Source organism: Carassius carassius, chromosome 5 (genome assembly GCF_963082965.1).
Source record: "Carassius carassius chromosome 5, fCarCar2.1, whole genome shotgun sequence".
Lineage (NCBI taxonomy): Eukaryota > Metazoa > Chordata > Actinopteri > Cypriniformes > Cyprinidae > Carassius > Carassius carassius.
Genome location: NC_081759.1, coordinates 13,183,626 through 13,206,693, shown reverse-complemented (window position 1 = coordinate 13,206,693; position 23,068 = coordinate 13,183,626). Strand labels below are relative to the sequence as shown.

The window sequence follows — 23,068 nt, the reverse complement described above, 5'->3', positions numbered from 1 at the left end:
GTGTTGTGTTGCATGTAGTTCGGACACGGTGTAAGGAGAACATAGACAAGTACCTGTACTAATACTGCTGAAATATCAACAAAACTGTTAGAAAGCCTCTTCTCCAGTTAGATTTGAGAATCGGAATTGTATATATCCCAATAAGCTTAAATATATAGCTAAATAAATAAATTAAAAGTAATCGTGAAACTGAACAACTCAAAATCACTGGAAGGAAAATTGTTAAGTTCTTTCCATCGATCAATTTGTTACTTTCACATTTAAAATATTTGATGAGGTTAACTTATCCTAGGGATGGCTGACGTGAAACTGTCAAGATCCCGAAGCGTACACATTTTGAAACATTGCTCCGTAGTGTGATTTTAAACACCCATGTCACGTGACTAATGTTGATTCACAGCACCGGAGCATTTCACAAGTGTTTCGAAACCTGGATCTGCTTTTGATCAACAAGGTTGGGGAAAAAACACACAACCTAACTCCAGCAAAGTATAAAAGTGGAGTAAATGCAGCAGAACAATTAATATATTTAAATAAAAATCTTTATAATATGTAACAAATGCCAGTTGTGGCTTGATGTCTTTTATTAATGTTTATTTTTTTTCATGACAAAAATAACAAATTCACAATGAGATAATTCAGTTGTCAGAGAGATGTTACAACAGATTATAAGAACATAACAACAAAAACAACTTTCAAATATTTATTATAATCATATACATGCTTCCCCCGGTATTCAAACCTAATGTGACAGGTTCTGACATCATGCAAGGTGTGCACACTAACCTCCTCCCCTTCGCCGGCAGCAGTGTGAACGCACGGTTAGGCTTAGGCTAAACGTTAAAACAGCTTGCCATACATGCTGTGTCATCTACCCCACGTGCAGTGCCCTGTAATCCATTATGCGTGGTCTGTCTGGTGCTCTTAGTTTTTTAAAAACCTCTCGCGGATATTATTGTCGACGTTCATATGGAGGTATTTTTACAAAGTTTTTTTTTTTTAGTTTAAATAGTTCCATATGTAATATGCTCAATTGCATAGTATACGCGGATTTGACTGCAAAAATATATGACCTTGCTAATAGCTTAGCTAACCAGTTACTGTGAAAGCGTTTATGTTGATCTGTCATCTAAGTTAGCACAACGTACTACAACTACAGAATGTGCTAGGGGTTGCTTAATATTGCATGTCAAACGACAGCTTTAAACGACATTTCACCGATTATCATACAGCTGCTGACAGCACCAAATAATTCATTTTAATTACAGCATGTAACTCGTACGACCATATTCCAGCTCGGTTTATAAAAAAAAAAATGCTTTTTACTTGCTCTCTTGTAATTTCAAAACAGTTCATTCATTATTTATTACAGTAATTACATTCGGCGGATATGCTAACTGTCGTGGAAATAATTTCACTATGTAAAAACGTTATTATAATGGTCTTAAAACGGATTTAATTTGCTTTATACAAAATATAAATGGTTTTTTTTTTTTGGTCTGAAATATGATAGCCTATAATTTATATATTACAGTGTAACATACTCTAAGGCATGAAATTGTACCTTCAACAGCAAGGTGGTTTCTTACTACATTTTGTAGTAAATTAAATGTAAGCTTCATGACACGATGAGTAAGGTTGCAGGAGTGATAGTTAATCACAGTACTATGAATTTAGAGAAGTTGAATCTGTTAACTGTGATTGCTGTGTCTCAGGATTTGAACCTCAAGATCTATCACTCTCTCTCCTGCATTCAGTACTCACCGGACAGCAGCACACAAGCTCAGATTCAAAGCAGTATGATGGACGGTTTTATCCAAGTCATATCCCAACAAGTTCTGTTCAGAAGGCTGTTTTGGCTTTAGGTTCTGGTGTCGTTGCTCTGAAGAACCCCTACAGACATGGTGAGACTGTTATTTAATAGTCATTCATTATGTTTGCCCTTAATAGTAAGCATGAAGTCACTCTATTTATGATTGCACTTCCTGACGAAATGATCTTTAAATAACAGCTGTTAGTTTCTTTTTCAGTCTCAATGGAAAGTCCATAATTGTTTTGCTGAAAAATATTTAATGAATAAAAACTCTGTAATTAGGTTTCATTAAATAACACAGGCCAGAAAGTGTTTCAACTTTCTACTATAACATAAATTTTCTTGGTTCCTGGACTCTTCATCCTAAATTTAATCTGCAAACCTTCAGAATTATGTGGAATGGATTTAAACATGATAAAATATGGAGACAGCTTTATTATGAGATAATATTTTCTAAATCGTATGAGCTGGAATTCCGTCAGTAATCCCCATGATTCAAAACTTTCATGTAAGCTATCATGTTTTACCAAAACAGATATGGTTGCGGTGCTTGGGGAAACCACAGGGCACCAGGCCCTGATCAAGTTAAGGAATCGGATGAGAAATGACCCAGAGGGTTGCACTATTCTCAAGTATGTCTCATTTGTTTACTCGGACTACTGTTAATACTGTTTATGGCTCCATCATTCATTATCCAAACTTTGCTACTGCCTTTATGTTCAAATTATGTCTCTAGAGAGCGTCCAAGAATCCGTATGTCTACTTTAGACCTCACTCGAATGTCTGCTTTGCCAGATGGGACTTTAGGAAGAGAGTATCTCCGTTTCCTAGAAGAAAATGTAAGACAAATTAAAAACCCTGAAATTATCATTTAACATTTACCAATAGGTCAAATTAACCATTGTCATCTCAACTTTTTTCAGAGAGTCACCCCTGACTCAAGAGCTGATGTAAAGTTTGTAGACGATGAGGAGCTAGCATATGTCATGCAACGATATCGTGAGGTCCATGACCTTTTGCATACCTTGCTTAATATGCCAACCAATATGCTAGGTGAGCATTTGATACAATAACAAATTACGTTTACTTTTCAGGTGTGTATAATTTCCACTTTTTGTGTGTATGTCTAGATAGCTCTCCCTCACCGCTTTTGGTTCAGTGTAAATGTGATGCATCAGGGCTATTTTGCCACTGAAGTACATTGAGCCCCCTAGATCAGGGGTGCCCAAACCTGTTCCTGAAGATCTACCTTCCTGCAGAGTTCAGCTGCAACCCTGATCAAACACAACTGAACAAACTAAGGATCTGAAGGAGCACTTGATCATTAAAAGACAGGTGTGTTAGATCAGGGTTGGAACAGAACTCTGCAGTAAGGTAGATCTCCAGGGTTTCTTTTTTAGTGTTGTTGTTTTTTTTTTGGGGGGGGGGGGGGATATTTAATATTTCTTATTAAATATTTCTTATTTAATAAGAAATATTAAATATTTCTTATTTAATATAAGAAATACATTATAGCATGCATTTTTCATCTCATAAAAAATGTTCCTGTTATTTCTTACCCACAGGTGAGGTTGTTGTGAAATTGTTTGAAGCTGCACAGACTGGTCTGCCCATGTGTGTTCTGGGTGCAATGTTTGGACCCCTCCGTCTGTCTGTCAGGTGAGTTAACAGGATAGACTATCTGTCTGTGTACAGCATCATGATGTCAGTTACTGTTGAAATGGTCTATCATTTTAACAAACAAGCATAAAACGTTTATATAGTAATAATCTTACATTGGAAACTCTGACACCATGTTTTAAAAGATTACTTCAGAGCTTAATAACACATTTTAATATGGAAGGATGAATATAAATGCTTTAACAAAAATACAAGCTTTGCGTATTTTAAATCTATAGAACGTATTTAAATCTATAGAACGTCTTGCCCCTTAGACTTTGACTGTAAGTTCATACTGTCCAAGCAATTAACATTGTCGTAAGGCAACATTATTGTCTGTGGTAACTGACAGAATGATAGTCAAGTGATGTCATTTCTAGTATATTTGATTAATTTGCCATAAAATAAACATATGTGACCCTGGACCACAAAACCAGTCTTAAGTCGCTGGGGTATATTTTTTGTAATGTAGCCCAAAAAACATTTTATGGGTCAAAATTATCAATTTTTCTTTTATGGCAAAAATCATTAGGATATTAAGTAAAGATTATATTCCGTAAAGATATTTTGTAAATTTCCTACTGTAAATATATAAAAACTTAATTTTTGATTAGTAATATGCATTGCTGAGAACTTCATTTGGACAACTTTAAAGGCGATTTTTCTCAGTATTTAGATTTTATTGCACACTCAGATTCCATTGAATTGTCAAAATCATGTGTTCATCATATAAATGTATTAAAGTATGGGTTAATAAATACAATTTGATGTGTCTCTCTTTGTTTGATATCAGTCGTCTACAGTTGCTGGTTCAGTCTCTGGGACCATGGGCTCTGCACAATGGTGGTCGTGCCCGATGTGTTCTGAGCATGTTCTATGAACGGCGCTGGGAGCAGAACCTTGATAAATTGAGACATGAGCTGAACATTGAGCCACCACCTGTCAATCTGATCTTATCCATCAAGAATACATATTCAAACTCGTAGTACGCTCACCTGTCTAACTGATGAAAATTTTAGCTTGTGGGAAATCAACATTCTGTGGGCAACAAAGATCACCTTTTTCTTCTTCCTCCTATGACAGGAAATGATCACTAAAAAACAAAACAAAAAAATGTCATGTAACAATGTAAAAATACTATGCATGAATAGTGAAGTAATTAGGTTGTTCAGAAAGAAGATGAAGAATATTTAATTTGAAACATTTTGTAAACATCTATTAACTTCTATAAACATCTTATTTCTATAAACACAAAAATTTTGACATCCTTATTTTTATTTTTTATTTTGAAAGTTTTAATAATAATAATAATAATAGACATTATATAGTCTGAAATATGTGGAAGTGATGACAAAAGTACCTATTGAAAAATTTGTACTATTTTCACAGATATTATATTTTGTAATTTTAATGTTTATTTATAATAAAATATCTCAAAATAATTATCAGTCAGTTTGATTACATATCTGTGATCAGATATTTCCTTACATTTTTGGATTTTTCTTTTAAAACAAGTTAATATTGATACAGTTAACAGTGCAAAGTGAAAACCATGCAGTAGTCTGCATTCAGATAACAATAAACATAAAGATGCATAATATAACAATAAATAAAAAATTTCATAATATAACACATTTATTTGTATCCATTGCGAATTTGCTGCTGCTGAGCAAAGTCTATTCTCTGATGAACTAGAAGACAGTGAATATTGTCCTTTGCTACCTTCTAGTGGGGACATAGGTGTTTGAATCGGAAAGTGCCTGCAAAAGAGGCAGTTCATTTATCTTATTTAAGTGTGTGTATATATTATATTATATTAAAATATATATTTTATGTTTAACTTATTTAAAGTCTGAATACCAAGTGTATCATTGTGTTGCATGTGCAAACTGTTGTTTCCCAGGAGGCCAAAAACCTGGTTGTGCATTTTTAAAGATTAAGAGAAGTTTTACAGGCGAGTCTTTCAGGAATGGTCTTCTCCCTACATCCATGAGGGTGGTGGGAGAGGACCAAAATGGATTTATTCAAGGAAGACATTATCAGATGTTCATTTTATTATCAGATGAGTGCTCAACATTTTACTAAGCCAGAGAGGGGCAAAAGACACAGCTTTACTTTCTCTTGATGCAGAGAAGGCCTTTGATCACGTCAAATGGCACTACCTATTTAAGGCTTTGGTGATATATTTTGTAAATGGGTTATAGATTACTTTGTACTGGGCACACCGCAGAAGTATTTACCAATAATGGTCTCTAAATCTTTTAGTATCTCCATGAGTTGCCCACAAGGGAGTCATCTTTCACCTTTATTATTTATCCTTGCAATAGAACCATTTGCCATAGCAGTGAAGGCCCATAATGATATTTGTGGAATCCAAGAGAGACATCTAGAACAACTCTGTCCTTGCACTCCTGGTTCTCATTGAAACTTTTAGAAAAATATCTGGATATAAAGTTGATCACTCCAAATCATCTATAATGGGAATGAATCATAGAGAAAATAACCAAGATTATGCTTCTATCTTCGATTCAACAGATAATTTTACATTCGTGGGTATAAAAATTGTTCATGAGGTGAAAAAGATTGCTCGGATAAATAATGACCCAATTTTAAAAGCAACTGCCTCAGCTATAGGACGCTGGACATCTTTACCTATCTAAATGATTGGCAGGATAAATATCCTAAAAATAAATTGTGGCGAGTGGGGCGGGGCCGAGAGACGTGGGAACAAGGAGTGAGGCCGGCAATGATTGGGCAAATCAGTGACACCTGCGACCCACTGCCGGTCTCGAGTCCCACGTAGGAGATGGAAGGATATAAAACTGGAGCGACGACAGTGAAGGACGAGAGAGGACCAGGCCTGGGCTTTTAGTTGTGTTTTGGTTTTTATTTTGTGCGCGTCAGTCGCCGTGAGGGGCTGACGCGCTGTTTGGTCTTTAATTTGTATTATTAAAATGTTATTTGATTGTCCGCCGGTTCCCGCCTCCTTCTTCCGGATGATTATGAAGGTTTAATTCATTACATAAATATACTCCCAAAATGTCTCTATTTTGTTTCAAAATATTCCCCTACCCCCTCCCTCATATTTGTTTACTAGAATTAAATTGTTTACCAACTTGGCAAAATAAACATCCCAGGCTATGTCTACCTTTATTATACCTATCATTTAATCAGAGAGGACTTAAATGTCCAAACCTCAAGTGGTCCAAACCTTCATCTGAATGCCCTCCTGCTTGGATGGATTTGGAATCATGTTCTATCAAACCAAAATTACCATTGCACTTATACCTGTATTCGGCAGATCTCAAATACCTAAAAAAATTATATAAAAAAAAAAAACAGACACACAGACAACCCTATTGTACTGAACATGATTAAAATTTGGTTTGATTCTTGTAAATATTTGAACATTAACCCCTCCTGTTCACATTTCAGTCCTGTTTGGGGTAATGTTAATTTTAAACATGGGAAATGTGATCCAGGATTTCAGATATGGGCTGAAAAGTATTTATGTCCTTTCAAATACCAATTTTTTCAAATATCTACAACTTAGAAGCTTTATATCTTCATTTCAAAATCATTCCTGTATATATTCCTGTCATCTTCCCATTAGAGGCAGCAATTATAGGTCACTGTTATGATGAAGGTTCAATTTCTTCTTTGAATGAATTGTTTGTATCAGGGTCTAATGAATCCTCAGAATGCAAACTAAGATTATGGAAAGAAGATATAAATGATGAAATATCTCTAGAGGATTGGAATGAGGCATGCAAGAAGGCTCAGATACAGACAATCAATAGTAGTTTGAAACTCATTCAATATAAATGGCTGATGCGAACATACATTAACTGTTATGCTGCACAAGTTTAATGATAATATTCCTGATACCTGTATAAAGCGTAATGAGGCAAGAGGTACACTGTACCACTGTATAATTCAAGGCATTGATGTTTGCCTACAAAACCACCACTGGCTCTGCACCCATTTACCTAAATGTATTACTTCAGTCTTATGTGCCCTCTAGCTTGCATTCTGCAAGAGAACGTTGCTTAACTGTGCCATCCCAAAGAAGCAAAAAGTCACTTTTACGGACTTTTAAATTAAATGTTCCCTCCGGGGGACATAATATAATAAATACATTTATTACATGCATTTTTCATCTCATAAAATTTTTTCCTGTTATTTCATACCCACACTAATCTCTTCCATCGTTATTTGCACCTCTAACTTTAGCACTCATTATTCTAATTATATTCTTTTAAAAAAAAAGATTCTAACTACCTTTCTAATCTTTTTGTATTGTTTTCTTTATATGTATTATATTATTTAAAAGCCCTTGCTACATGTACTGTGTTTAAGCTAACTGAGACTTGTATATATCATTGCTCTTTTTGTTGTTTTTGATTGCTTCCATTGTCCTCATTTGTACTAAATGTAAATGTAACGTAATGTATATGGGAATGCTAGAAAGTGAAGCCTTTTTTTCTACAAGGTATAATTGATATGATTCACCAAATTCTATTAAAGAAATTACCACTGGATCCTAAGCTTCTTATTCTGGGTATATATCCTATCAGTCCTCTCTTACAAAGCAAAGAGGTCAGATTCAGGCCGGATGTGTATTTTGCAAGCTAAACGAATAATTGCTCTTAATTGGAAAAATATGAATGCGCCAAGAATTGGAAAGTGGATCAAAGAAATGGCATCAAATATGTCAATGGAAAAGATCATGTATATTGTCAAAAATAAACAAAATGTTTTTGAAGTTGTCTTTTATTAAATTCTTAAGGAACCATGCAAATCTTGGTAGTTTGCTACAACAAACTCGGAGGGAGTAGGGTAATATCATGATCTTCTTTACAGACTTGAGAAATACTTTTTACTTGATTTAGGTATCTTTAAAAAAAATATATTTTTTTATTTTTTCCCCTTTTGTGATGGGATGGGGTGATGGGTGGGAGAATAGGGTGTAAAATGCTTGCTGTATGATTTTTACTGTGTAATCTGTTGTAAAATACAAACTGAAAAAATAAATAAATATACTGTTAAAAAAAAAGAAGAAAAGTTTTACATCATGATGGTAACACATAACTGCCTAAAGGCCACAGCTGATGACTCCTGCTGAGGGTCGAACAATCATCCTTCCAGCCCTGAAGGGTTACACGAGTTCTAGAGCCTATCCCAGCATCTTGAACCAAGGGCAGAAAAATAACCCTGCACAAGTGGCTAGTGCATTACAGGGCTTTGTTTTATTTATTATTATTATTTAAGGAACATAACAGAATAAATCTATAAAATTTGGGCTGTTTAGTTCCAAAACTTTCAACTAAATACCATAAAAGTACTATGAATGTTGCCCATACTAATCATGCAATATAAGCCGTATCTTCTGAAGACATGCAGATTCTTTTATGTCGTTATTTGATGCATATTTTCCATTACATTGAAGCTTTTCAAACTCTTTGGACTTTGGACAAGTTTGAATCTTAACCCAGCTGGTGTACCCATCATAAATTAATTATTATTTGAAAGCTTAGAATTCTTCCTGTGAAAAACGTTTTGAAATTGGCTATCGCGTTACCATGTTTATGGGACTTAAATATCTTTTAGCGAGCTCTTCCCCCTAGTAGATGGTGTCATCCTATTACAAGAATTACTACAATATTTTAGAATCAAAACTTGTAAATTTACAAAACATATATTATTTGAAAGGTGTGAGTCTCAAGCTTCCATATTAGGTTTTTAGTTGGTGTTAGTTTAGTTAGTTATTGAAACAGAAATTGAAACATTTGTGAAAGGAAATGCATTTTGGTGTCACCTGCTGGCTATTTTTGGTATAACGCTTAAATAAATATCACAGGAACCTCATATGTACAGTACTTTTCCTTAGTAAACTTAAACTTTTATAACTTTTCAAAACATTTTTTTTTAATTGTAGCAGTTATCTGCAAATTGTCAAAAAAAAAAAAAAAACCTTGTCTGTATTCAAAAGTGTCCTTGAACAGGAATGACATAAGTAGACTTACTATATATATTTAGAATTTCTATATATAATTAATTATTAATTTATAAATAAAAAAATATGTCAATGGCATATGCTTGTAGTTCTTTTAAGCAAGTTTGCAAAATCAAGGAATTATTGATTACTGGCAAATTAGCTTCTTTATAACTAAACGCACTTTCTCTTACTTTTGCATATATTGGTGTTCAATGGCACAAATAATGTAAAACATGTTTAAAAATGACCATTGGTTCAAATAATATTGCATAATGTTGCATCCACCAACATTCACACCAAGATCTTCAGAGCCTTCATTAACATTCATTGTGTGTTCAAGTGCAGTATGGAGACACTCTGATCAGCCACAGCACAAGCAGCCAGCAACGGTTCACTGAAAGCATGTCTGACTATATGCAGCACAGACGTAGATTCAGGATCATAGAACAGTAGGGTCTGACTGAGCCAGTCCAGAAGCAGTCCCACTCTTTTGAGCTTTTTAGCAACTGTGATATCCACATTACATCCATCGTGACAGAAAGACAAGTCGACGATTTTGTGTTGTAGCCGAGCCGTGCGCCATTGCCAGATCCTTTGCGTTCTATGCTGGTATAGCCTACCCCAACTTTGAAGGCAGCACTCGTGACCACATCAAGTATCCAGCTGTGAGTACCAGAGGACATGGGAGGGGAGCAGAGGGCATTAGGCCAGCTGTCGAACTGCACCGCGTCAGAGGGGGGTAACTGACGCTGACGTTTGGGCAGGAAAGTTAAGGTGTGCTGGTCATTGGAGAGGGAGAGAAGAGGACTGACCATCTTAGCTTCAAAGCGTAGTGCAGTTAATGTCATGGGTGACAAAAACGCTCAGAGAGCGGAACCCTCTTGACGAGTCACGAGTTTCTCGAGGGAACGATTTGTGTGCGACACATCCCACTCCGGTTCCGGGTGTGGCAGAAACATTGTCCGGCCTGATTAGCGCTAATGCACTGCAGGTGCGAAAGAGAGAGGAGCGGCGTTCACATAGGCTTCCTGCTTTACAAGCCAAAGATAAAAGGGCTATTCAGAGAAGTTTCTGGGAGTTGTTTTTTTTCCGGAGCAGAGTTGGGCCCAAGCTTGCTCGGGGAAGTTATGGGGGTGTGCAGGTTTCCTGATGAAGTCTCCGGGGAAAAGGTTCCCTATTGAAGATGTCTGCATTAGGAGTGTACTGGGCTGTGGTGAAGCCTCGTTGGGGTGAAGGCCGCCCACTGAAGTCTGCTGGAACAGAGTTCGCCTGTGGGAATTTGCTGGACGGATTTATTGATTGGATCTGCGCTGGGAAGGGAGAGCGAAAGATAAGTGAATTGATTTCATCTTATAAACATTCGAAAAGCTTGAAGAGGATACAGTGAATGTAAATTTGACTGTTGGGGAAGCTATGTGTTTCAGAGTGTGCTGAAGAGGAATTGAGGATTGAATATCCCCCACGGGAGTGTAACAAATGGATTGAGGCCTCTGATCAGCCCTATCGTGTGAGTGAATTGCAGTGCTTTTGTCTTATTGTTACACATTGATTCATTGCTGTGGATTTGTGGTGAACACGAGTGTGGTGTGCTTTTGCTGAGAAGCGGTCCCAACCCTTGCCTATACGTTTGTGAAAAGTTATGATACCTACTCACCGTCGGAATCCCAGAGTGAAACAGCTGAGCTGGAAGGAACATATTGCTGTGGGGAATATCCTTGCCTTCTTACTTACCGTCTGAGTCTGGAAGTATGCAGCCTTGCTGAGGAAGTAAGCTTTTAAATCCCTCTTTCTCTAATGTGCCCTGACGAAAGTACTCTGTACTGCGAGGAATCCTTACCTGTCTATTCACCGTCGAAGTCCTGAAGAATGCAGCATTGCTGAGGAAGTAAGCTTTTAAACCACTGTCTCACTACTGCGTATCGACGCAAGTATCCTTGACTGAGAAGCATCCTTACCTGTATACTCCCTGCCCGAGCCCGAAGTGAGCCGCCCCATTGGTGAAGTCGCCGTCAGGGCGAAACTGCGACATACAATCAGTACCTATCCGTAGCTGAAGAAGACCTAGACACTGAAGTCTATCACGCTTGTGCCCCTTGATGTATTGTGTTCAATAAAGATTGTTATTCCTTTGAAATTACCTCTTGTCTGCATTGTCCATCTGTTGCGGACCTGTGGTGTCGGCTCCTCACGGTGGTGTCTAAGTCAGGGGTGGTTGGTCATCTGAGTCCGCCCCGGTGACATTAATCTATGGGCTAAAGGAAAGAAAGATAAAAAAAAATGTTCAGAGCAAGAAAATTAGAAGTTGAATGTAGAATGCCAGTGCTTCAAAAAAACCACTTAATAAATATTAAAAACTTGATTTTACCCATCTGGAAAGCATATGTACACTGCAAAATGAAATACTGTAAAGTACACTGTAAAGATCACTGGAGTAAATTTTTCAACACAAACATATTTTAGGTTTTCTACTTCAGTATTTCATGTTTAATTCAATGTATTACCATTTTGGGCTAAAATGTACTATCAATTTCTGAGTGAAAATAGTTTTTACACCGTGTAAGCGCTGTGTAAGCAGGTCTGGGCAACCGAAGGGGGCTGAAAGAATGTGCTAAGGTGTCCACAGAAAAAATTGAGGAAAAATAGTACTGTATGCAAAATGTTTTACTTTGGTTTACTTTTTATATTTATAATATTTAACTGATCACCAGATGATGAGATGAACCACAACTATTTTGTTCATTTGTGTTTTTCTTTAGGTTTATACATCTAAAAAATTATATTTAATGCATATTTATAGTTTTCACAATATAAATGGGTGTTTATACATGAAAATAAAGGTTCTTGCTTTTGTTTTATTTGTTTTTAAGAAAGGAAGTCATCATATTTGAGAGCATGTGTCACCAAAATTTTTCAAACCCACATGTAAGGTGATCATGTGAAGCACTGAATCTGTCTTAAATTAATCCCCTTCTTTTGGAAATGAAAATGTACTTACCAGATGGTCCTAGCAGTAACGCACTGGCCCATAAACCCACTATGAGTTGATTGTCACTGCAGCCTCTGTTCAAAGTCAGTTGTTCAGTGTCTCTAGGTAAACCAACACCCTCCGCATCCTCTATTCTATAGCACAGTCATGTACACAATCAATTATCATATCCTGCTTATTTTTTGTATTTATGTGAGCATATTATTGCATTTATTGTGAACTGAAATTACCTGTCATTTATTTCCTCATTAGAGTTCTTAAAAACACAACAATTAGTAGAATATCACACATTATTATTTATTAATTTATTCTTATTTTTTAGAATATATTATTATAATTATTTATTAATTGATTAACATCTAAACATTAGTTTTTAGAAACTGACTGAAAAACAATGAAACTGATTCATAAGTGTAGAGTACTTTGCTAATTTTAAGCATTATTTTGAGTAATTTATGATTTACTCAGTAAAGTAAAATTGAAACTAAATATTTAAAAATGTTGTATTCTATTTATTACTGTACTTAAATGTCAATTAGCTGTTGATATATATTTGAAGTGTGTCTTACAACCTTATGCTGTCAAGACAAGTTACATTTAATTTGATTGATTTGTCTTCCTAAATGACCCCTAAGTGACACCCCCCCCCCACACACACAAAATTTGTGTACTACTTTAGAGAGTAGAGAAACACTATAATGTTTGAATACACGTTCACAACACGTTCTATTGCACTGTTAGCATCTGTCTATCAATTAAACAGCACAAGAGGCAATATCAACAACACACTGTATTACACTGTTATAACTACACTTTATCTGGACATCAGGGACATAATGTTATAACACTATAACATATATATATATATATATATATATATATATATATATATATATATATATATATATATATATATATATATAGTTATGATTGATGATCAGCTGACTTCCTCAGACCACATTGCTAAAACTGCCTGGTCCTTCAGATTTGCTTCATTCAAGATCAGTCCCTTTCTTTCGGAACATGCTTCACAACTCCTTGTTCAAGTCAAGTCAAGTCACCTTTATTTATATAGCGCTTTATACAAAATACATTGCGTCAAAGCAACTGAACAACATTCATTAGGAAAACAGTGTGTCGATAATGCAAAATGACAGTTCATCATTGAATTCAGTGATGTCATCTCTGTTCATTTTAAATAGTGTCTGTGCATTTATCTGCAATCAAGTCAAGGATATCGCTCTAGATGAAGTGACCCCAACTAAACAAGCCAGAGGCGACAGCGGCAAGTAACCGAAACGCCATCGGTGCCAGAATGGAGAAAAAAACCTTGGGAGAAACCAGGTTCAGTTGTGGGGCCAGTTCTCCTCTGACCAGACGAACCCAGTAGTACAATTCCAGGCTGCAGCAAGTCAGATTGTGTAGAAGTATCATCTGTTTCTTGTGGTCTTGTCCTGGTGGTCATCTGAGACGAGGTCTTTACAGGGGATCTGTATCTGGGGCTCTAGTTGTCCTGGTCTCCACTGTCTTTCAGGGATGTAGAGGCCCTTTCTGTGCCGATCCACAATCTGGTCTGGATACGTACTGGATCCGAGTGACTGCAGTGACCCTCTGATCTGGATACAGACTGGATCTGGTGGCTACGGTGACCTCGGAATAAGAGAGAAATAGACTAATATTAGCGTAGATGCCAATCTTCTAATTATGTAGCCAGTATATCAGGTGTTTTGGGAAGTGTTCCCAGTTCCTGTTTACCTAATCAATGCAGCCTAAAAATCCTTTAACGTATTTGGATATTAAAAGCATATTAGTATGTTATGTGTAAACCAGGTTAAAGAGATCTTTAATCTCTTTAATATTTAAGAAAGAAAGGAAAGAAGAAAGAAAGAAAAGAAAGAAAGTGAAGTGACATTCAGCCAAGTATGGTGACCCATACTCAGAATTTGTGCTCTGCATTTAACCCATCCGAAAATGCACACACACAGAGCAGTGAACACACACACACACACTGTGAGCACACACCCGGAGCAGTGGGCAGCCATTTATGCTGCGGCGCCCGGGGAGCAGTTGGGGGTTCGATGCCTTGCTCAAGGGCACCTAAGTCGTGGTATACGACTTTAAGGTCTTTAATCTAGATTTAAACTGCAAGAGTGCGTCTGCCTCCCGAACAATGTTAGGCAGGTTATTCCAGAGTTTAGGCGCCAAATAGGAAAAGGATCTGCCGCCCGCAGCTGAAATTGATATTCTAGGTATTATCAAATTGCCTGAGTTTTGAAAACGTAGCGGACGTTGAGGATTATACTGTGAAAGGAGCTCATTCAAATACTGAGGTGCTAAACCATTCAGGGCTTTATAAGTAATAAGCAATATTTTAAAATCTATACGATGTTTGATAGGGAGCCAGTGCAGTGTTGACAGGACCGGGCTAATATGGTCATGCTTCCTGGTTCTAGTAAGAACTCTTGCTGCTGCATTTTGGACTAGCTGTAGTTTGTTTACTAAGCGTGCAGAACAACCACCCAATAAAGCATTACAATAATCTAACCTTGAGGTCATAAATGCATGGATTAACATTTCTGCATTTGACATTGAGAGCATAGGCCGTAATTTAGATATTTTTGAGATGGAAAAATGCAATTTTACAAATGCTAGAAACATGGCTTTCTAAAAAAGGTTGCGATCAAATAGCACACCTAGGTTCCTAACTGATGACGAAAAATTGACAGAGCAGCCATCAAGTCTTAGACAGTGTTCTAGGTTATTACATGCAGAGTTTTTAGGGCCTATAATTAACACCTCTGTTTTTTCAGAATTTAGCAGTAAGAAATTACTCGTCATCCAGTTTTTTATATCGACTATGCATTCCATTAGTTTTTCAAATTATTGTGTTTCACCGGGCCACAAAGAAATATAGTCAAAGTCACCTTTATTTATATAGTGCTTTAAACAAAATACATTGCGTCAAAGCAACTGAACAACATTCATTAGGAAAACAGTGTCAATAATGCAAAAATAATTGTTAAAGGCAGTTCATCATTGGATTCAGTGATGTCATCTCTGTTCAGTTAAATACTGTCTGTGCATTTATGTGCAATCAAGTCAATGATATCGCTGTAGATGAAGTGTCCCCAACTAAGCAAGCCAGAGGCGACAGCGGCAAGGAACCGAAACTCCATCGGTGACAGAATGGAGAAAAAAACCTTGGGAGAAACCAGGCTCAGTTGTGGGGCCAGTTCTCCTCTGACCAGACGAAACCAGTAGTTCAATTCCAGGCTGCAGCAAAGTCAGATTGTGCAGAAGAATCATCTGTTTCCTGTGGTCTTGTCCTGGTGCTCCTCTGAGACAATGTCTTTACAGGGGATCTGTATCTGGGGCTCTAGTTGTCCTGGTCTCCGCTGTCTTTCAGGGATGTAGAGGTCCTTTCTAGGTGCTGATCCAGCATCTGGTCTGGATACGTACTGGATCCGGGTGACTGCAGTGACCCTCTGATCTGGACACAGACTGGATCTGTTGGCCACGGTGACCTCGGAACAAGAGAGAAACAGGCAAATATTAGCGTAGATGCCATTCTTCTAATGATGTAGCAAGTACATAGGGTGTTATGGGAAGTGTTTCCGGTTCCGGTTTACCTAATTAATGCAGCCTAAAATTCTTTTAACGGATTTGGATAATTAAAGCATATTAGTATGTTATGTGTATGCCAGGTTAAAGAGATGGGTCTTTAATCTAGATTTAAACTGCAAGAGTGTGTCTGCCTCCCGAACAATGTTAGGTAGGTTATTCCAGAGTTTAGGCGCCAAATAGGAAAAGGATCTGCCGCCCGCAGTTGATTTTGATATTCTAGGTATAATCAAATTGCCTGAGTTTTGAGAACGTAGCGGACGTAGAGGATTATAATGTAAAAGGAGCTCATTCAAATACTGAGGTGCTAAACCATTCAGGGCTTTATAAGTAATAAGCAATAGGCCGTAATTAAGATATATTTTTGAGATGGAAAAATGCAGTTTTACAAATGCTAGAAACGTGGCTTTCTAAGGAAAGATCGCGATCAAATAGCACACCTAGGTTCCTAACTGATGACGAAGAATTGACAGAGCAACCATCAAGTCTTAGACAGTGTTCTAGGTTATTACAAGCGGAGTTTTTAGGTCCTATAATTAACACCTCTGTTTTTTCAGAATTTAGCAGTAAGTAATTACTCGTCGTCCAGTTTTTTATATCGACTACGCAATCCATTCGTTTTTCAAATTGGTGTGTTTCACCGGGCTGCGAAGAGATATAGAGCTGAGTATCATCAGCATAACAGTGAAAGCTAACACCATGTTTCCTGATGATATCTCCCAAGGGTAACATATAAAGCGTGAAGAGTAGCGGCCCTAGTACTGAGCCTTGAGGTACTCCATACTGCACTTGTGATCGATAGGATACATCTTCATTCACTGCTACGAACTGATGGCGGTCATTTAAGTACGATTTAAACCATGCTAATGCACTTCCACTGATGCCAACAAAGTGTTCAAGTCTATGCAAAAGAATGTTGTGGTCAATTGTGTCAAACGCAGCACTAAGATCCAATAAAACTAACAGATATAGAGCTGAGTATCATCAGCATAACAGTGAAAGCTAACACCATGTTTCCTAATGATATCTCCCAAGGGTAACATATAAAGCGTGAAGAGTAGCGGCCCTAGTACTGAGCCTTGATGTACTCCATACTGCACTTGTGACCGATATGATACATCTTCATTCACTGCTACGAACTGATGGCGGTCATATAAGTACGATTTAAACCATGCTAATGCACTTCCATTAATGCCAACAAAGTGTTCAAGTCTATGCAAAAGAATGTTGTGGTCAATTGTGTCAAACCCAGCACCAAGATCCAATAAAACTAATAGAGAGATACAACCACGATCAGATGATAAAAGCAGATAATTTGTAACTCTAAGGAGAGCAGTCTCAGTACTATGATACGGTCTAAATCCTGACTGGAAATCCTCACATATAACATTTTTTTCTAAAAAGGAATATAATTGTGAGTATACCACCTTTTTTAGTATCTTGGACAGAAAAGGGAGATTCGAGATTGGTCTATAATTAACTAGTTTTTTTGGGGTCAAGTTGTGGTTTTTTGATGAGAGGCTTAATAACAGCCAGTTTGAAGGTTTTGGGGACATATCCTCATGACAATGAGGAATTAATAATAGTCAGAAGAGGATCTATGATCTTCTGGAAGCACCTCTTTTAGGAGCTTAGATGGTATAGGGTCTAACATACATGTTGTTGGTTTAGATGATTTTAACAAGTTTATTGTAGTAAGGAAGAGCTAGGATCCAAGTGCAAATAAAAGAGTTTATTGAGAGAGCGATGACACAAGTCTCTACAAACGGGAACACAAGTAGCTGCAGCTAATGCAGAGATAAAAAGTCACTCTTAACTGAAACAGGCAGATTGCCAAGGACAAAGGAAAGATCACAGGACGGTCTCTGTAGAGGGTCCTCGATGAATGGGTCAGTGGCTCTCTCGTGGTTTTGTGAGCGGCTGGAATGCAGCAGGCTAACAGGGAGACCGGCTAGTGGAACTTAGACCTCTCGTCCCCACGTACTGAGCGCCCGCAATCTACCAGCATCATACTCTGACGAAATAATCCGACAACTGGCAAGAAAACAGAGGCCATTAAATAGCAAGCGGGTTAGAGGGGGGAACAGGTGGAACGGATCAGCGAGAAAGCTACAAATGAGAAACAGCTGAAGAGGGAAAGGGAAAGAGTGAGGTAATGACCAGCAGAGGGAGGAAAAGGAAAGGAGAAGCCAGAAGGAATAACCAGACTCATAACAGTGCCCCCCCCCCCCCCTCAGCGAGCGCCCCCTGGCGCTCCCGAGGGAGGGGTCTGGCGGTTCCGGAGGAAATCATCAATGGGAGAGCGATCCAGGACGTCCCGGGAGGGAACCCAGCTTCTCTCCCCAGGACAGTAACCCTCCCAATCTACCAGGAATTGATGGCCACGACCGCGACGACGCATATCAAGAATCTTGCGTACAGTGTAGACTGACGTGCCAATGGCCTGAATAGGAGGAACGGAAATACGAGAAGGAGCGCGAACGACTGATTTAATGCAGGAAACGTGAAAAACCGGGTGAATGCGCCGGAGCTTAGGAGGAAGCCTCAACTTTACCGTGACAGGATTAATGACCTTGGAAATCCGAAAAGGTACGATAAAACGGGGAGCTAATTTACGAGACGGTGCCTGGAGAGGCAAATTGATAGTGGAAAGCCACACCCGTTGACCACACATGTACCTAGGACTCTTGACACGACGTTTATTAGCATTTCTTAGAGCGCGAACCCTAGAACGACACAGAGATGATCTTACCCGTCTCCAAGTACACTTACAGCGTTTAATAAAAGCCTGAACGGAAGGAACGTTGGACTCTGTCTCTTGCGAGGAGAACAGGGGGGGTTGGTATCCCAGACAACAGTGAAACAGCGACAGACCAGTAGCGGAGGATGGGAGCGAATTGTGAGCATATTCTGCTCAAGGTAATTGTTCGACCCACGAAGAGGGGTTCCGAAATGCCAGGCTGCGCAAAAGTCGACCGATAATCTGGTTAGTGCATTCCGCTTGCCCGTTGGTTTGGGGGTGAAAACCTGACGAGAGGCTGACAGACGCACCAATCAGATGACAGAATTCTTTCCAGAACTGAGACGCGAACTGGGGTCCCCTGTCAGAAACTACGTCAGAGGGAAGCCCGTGATTCTTGAAAACGTGAGATACCAGTACTTGAGCGGTCTCCTTGGCAGAGGGGAGTTTAGGGAGCGGTATTAAGTGAGCGGACTTGGAAAACCGGTCTACCACCGTGAGAATAACAGTATTACCAGCCGAGGGGGGGAGGCCGGTAATAAAGTCAAGGCCAATGTGGGACCATGGACGCGAAGGAATGGGAAGTGGTCTAAGGAGACCGGCAGGTGAAGAGTGACCAGACTTAGTCTAAGCGCAAACAGCGCAAGAGGCCACGACGCGACGTACATCGGGTTCTAAAGTGGGCCAACAAAATCGTTGACGGACCGTAGCTAGCGTGCCCCTAACGCCAGGGTGGGCAGTCAATTTGGTAGAGTGGGCCCACTGAATTACAGCCGAGCGAGCGGAAACAGGGACAAATAGGAGGTTTTTAGGAACGTTACGCGGAGCAATTGAATGGGACAGTGCACGCTTAACGAGCCTCTCAATACCCCAGACAGCGGCACCAATCACTCGCCCCGGAGGGATTATCTCCCGGGGCGTGGGGATGCCGTCAGAGGAGTGAAATAGACGAGACAAGGTGTCAGGTTTGACGTTCTTAGAGCCAGGTCGATAGGAGATTGTAAAATCGAAACGAGCAAAAAACAATGACCAGCGTGCCTGGCGCACATTAAGTCTCTTGGCAGAACGAATGTATTCCAGATTTCTATGATCTGTCCAGACTATGAACGGAACGGTAGAGCCCTCTAACCATTGTCTCCACTGGCCTAAAGCCAAACGGATGGCCAGGAGTTCACGATCCCCCACATCATAATTACGTTCCGCAGGCGAGAGGCGGTGAGAAAAAAACGCGCACGGACGAATCTTATTATCTGAGTCTGAACGCTGGGAGAGAACGCCCCCAACGCCCTTCTCAGACGCATCAACCTCGACTATGAACTGTTTGGATACATCAGGAGTCATGAGAATGGGCGCGGAGGTAAATAGATGTTTTAAACAATCAAAAGCCCGCTGAGCAGACTCGGTCCACCTAAAGCTTGACTTAATCAAAGTGAGAGCAGTGAGGGGCGCGGCTATTTGGCTGAAATTGCGTATAAAGCGCCGATAGAAATTGGCGAATCCAAGAAAACGCTGCAACGCGACTCGAGACTCAGGAATGGGCCACTTGGTAACGGCTTGTACCTTAACGGGATCCATGCTTATCCCCCCCGCCGAGATTACGGAACCAAGGAAGGTGACGGAGTGGGCATGAAATGTGCATTTCTCGGCTTTTGCGAACAGACGGTTCTCCAGGAGGCGCTGGAGAACACGACGAACATGCTGGACATGAACCTGGAGAGACGGAGAGAAGATCAGAATATCGTCTAAATAAACGAAGACGAAAACGTTAAGCATATCTCTCAGAACGTCGTTGATTAATGCTTGAAAGACTGCAGGTGCGTTGACGAGGCCGAACGGAAGTACCGGATATTCAAAGTGCACAAGAGGGGTATTGAAACTGGTCTTCCATTCGTCCCCTTCCTTTATGCGGATCAGATGATATGCGTTACGCAAGTCTAACTTAGTGAAGACCCTCGCTCCCTGTAAAAGCTCGAACGCGGATGCCATAAGCGGCAGGGGATAACGATTCTTAACAGTAATCTTGTTTAGCCCCCGGTAATCGATACATGGCCGTAGAGAGCTGTCTTTTTTCTTCACAAAGAAAAACCCCGCACCTGCAGGCAAAGATGATGCGACAATAGTCCCAGCGGCTAACGAGTCAGACAGATAACTCTCAAGAGCTTTGCGCTCAGGACCCATTAGAGAATACAAACTACTTCAAGTGGGCGAAGTACCGGGTAACAGATCAATACTACAATCATAGGGACGGTGTGGAGGAAGAGAAGTGGCCCGGGACCGATTAAGACCGCCCTCAGATCTTGATACTCCTCCGGAACCCCAGTCAAATTGGCTGGCTCCTCCAGAAAGACAGAGACAGGAGAGACAGAAGGGTTAGCGGATAACAGACATGACAAGACAGGCTCCATGAAAAAATACTATTACTAGACCAATCGAAGTGGGGATTGTGTCTGGCTAACCAGGGGTGACCTAGAACTACCGGGGAGTATGGGGAGTGAAAAATTAGGAAGGAAAGGGTCTCATGATGGTTACCAGAAATGGTTAGAGCTAACGGGATAGACTGAAGATCGATACTGGGCAGAGGGCTACCATCTAAAGCAAAAAGGGGTGTGGTCTGCTTACGGCCCCTCAAAGGAATACCTTGTCTACGAGCCCAAGCTTCGTCGAGGAAATTCTCCTCAGCTCCAGAGTCTATTAAAGCCTTGCATGAAACGGTGGTACCAGCCCAGCTCAAGGTTATAGGAATGGTTGTGCACGACGTGGATGAGGAGATCAAGGAAGTTGCGCTCCCCAGTACCCCCTCTCCTACTGGCAGTTCGAAACAAAGTGGTTGGCCGCTCCGCAGTACATGCAGAGTCGATGGACAAGGCGCCGTTCTCTCTCCCTCGCAGATATACGCAGACCGCCCAGCTGCATTGGCTCTGGAACAGGAATGGAGATGAGAGGCGAAGACACTGCAGCCGTAGAAAAGGAGGTGGAGTCAGCACCTCTGTTTCGTTCCAACCGCAGGTGGTCGAGAGAGTACGGAACTCTATAGAGTAATCCACCACGGATCGCCCTCCCTGACGGAGTGAGGAAAGCAGGCGGGAAGCCTCTTCACCATGGGCCGAACGGTCGTATACCCGCAACATCTCACCCTTGAAAGTATCGAAGCGCATGGTATATTCCGCCCTCGCTTCCCACGCAGCTGCTCCCCAACTGCGGGCACGCCCAGTCAGAAGGGAGATGACATAGGCAACCCGGGCTCGCTCATGGGCATAGGTGACTGGTTGGAGAGAAAAAACCACCTCACATTGCATGAGGAACGGACGACACTGAGTGGGCTCTCCACTATAGCACGGGGGATTATTCACACGCGGCTCCGGTGTGTCAGGTGACCCAGGAGAGGGCGGTGAAGCTCTCCGGAGCAACTGAACCTGGGTGGATAAATCATATAGCTGAGCGGCCAGCGTCTCGACCACACGACGAGTAGCGGTAAGTTCCTCATCATGTCATCCTAACATCGCTCCTTGCAGTTCGACAGCCGTGTGAATGGTTCTTTCCTTAGCTGGATCCATCAGTGTGGTCGGATTATTCTGTAGTAAGGAAGAGCTAGGATCCAAGTGCAAATGAAAGAGTTTATTGAGAGAGCGATGACACAAGTCTCTGCAAACGGGAACACAAGTAGCTGCAGATAATGCAGAGATAAAAAGTCACTCTTAACTGAAACAGGCAGATTGCTAAGGACAAAGGAAATATCACAGGACGGTCTCTGTAGAGGGTCCTCGATGAATGGGTCAGTGGCTCTCTCGTGGTTTTGTGAGCGGCTGGAATGCAGCAGGTTAACAGGGAGACCGGCTAGTGGAACTTAGACCTCTCGTCCCCACGTACTGAGCGCCCGCAATGCACTGAGCGCAGCTCAGGGAGATCGTCGACAGCGGGAGGGCTGGACACAGTAGAAGAGAGGTTAATAGGCAGTGATATGGTGTAGCTGACCTGAACCTGACTGTAGACAGAACTGCGACAAGACTGGGACAAGACAAGACGGATACAGCAGGGTTTGTAGATAGCCACCAGCATCATACTCCGACGAAATAATCCGATAACTGGCAAGAAAACAGAGGACATTAAATAGCAAGCGGGTTAGAGGGGGGAACAGGTGGAACAGATCAGCGAGAAAGCTACAAATGAGAAACAGCTGAAGAGGGAAAGGGAAAGAGTGAGGTAATGACCAGCAGAGGGAGGAAAAGGAAAGGAGAAGCCAGAAGGAAGAAC

The 23,068-nt window shown here is 40.2% G+C and overlaps 1 protein-coding gene and 1 pseudogene across 1 annotated transcript; one reads left to right on the top strand and one right to left on the bottom strand.

Annotated features, from left to right (window-relative positions):
• Window positions 1-843: 843 nt before the first annotated feature.
• LOC132140795 (ubiquinone biosynthesis protein COQ4 homolog, mitochondrial-like) lies at window positions 844-4,508 on the top strand. The gene is made up of 7 exons (XM_059549777.1): window positions 844-975; window positions 1,758-1,904; window positions 2,349-2,445; window positions 2,550-2,652; window positions 2,737-2,866; window positions 3,379-3,472; window positions 4,266-4,508. Exons 1-7 carry the CDS (start codon window positions 903-905, stop codon window positions 4,456-4,458), a joined length of 837 nt encoding a protein of 278 aa, XP_059405760.1. The 5' UTR covers window positions 844-902; the 3' UTR covers window positions 4,459-4,508.
• A 5,286-nt stretch (window positions 4,509-9,794) lies between these two features.
• LOC132140186 (B box and SPRY domain-containing protein-like) lies at window positions 9,795-20,995 on the bottom strand (annotated as a pseudogene).
• Between the last annotated feature and the right edge of the window lie 2,073 nt (window positions 20,996-23,068).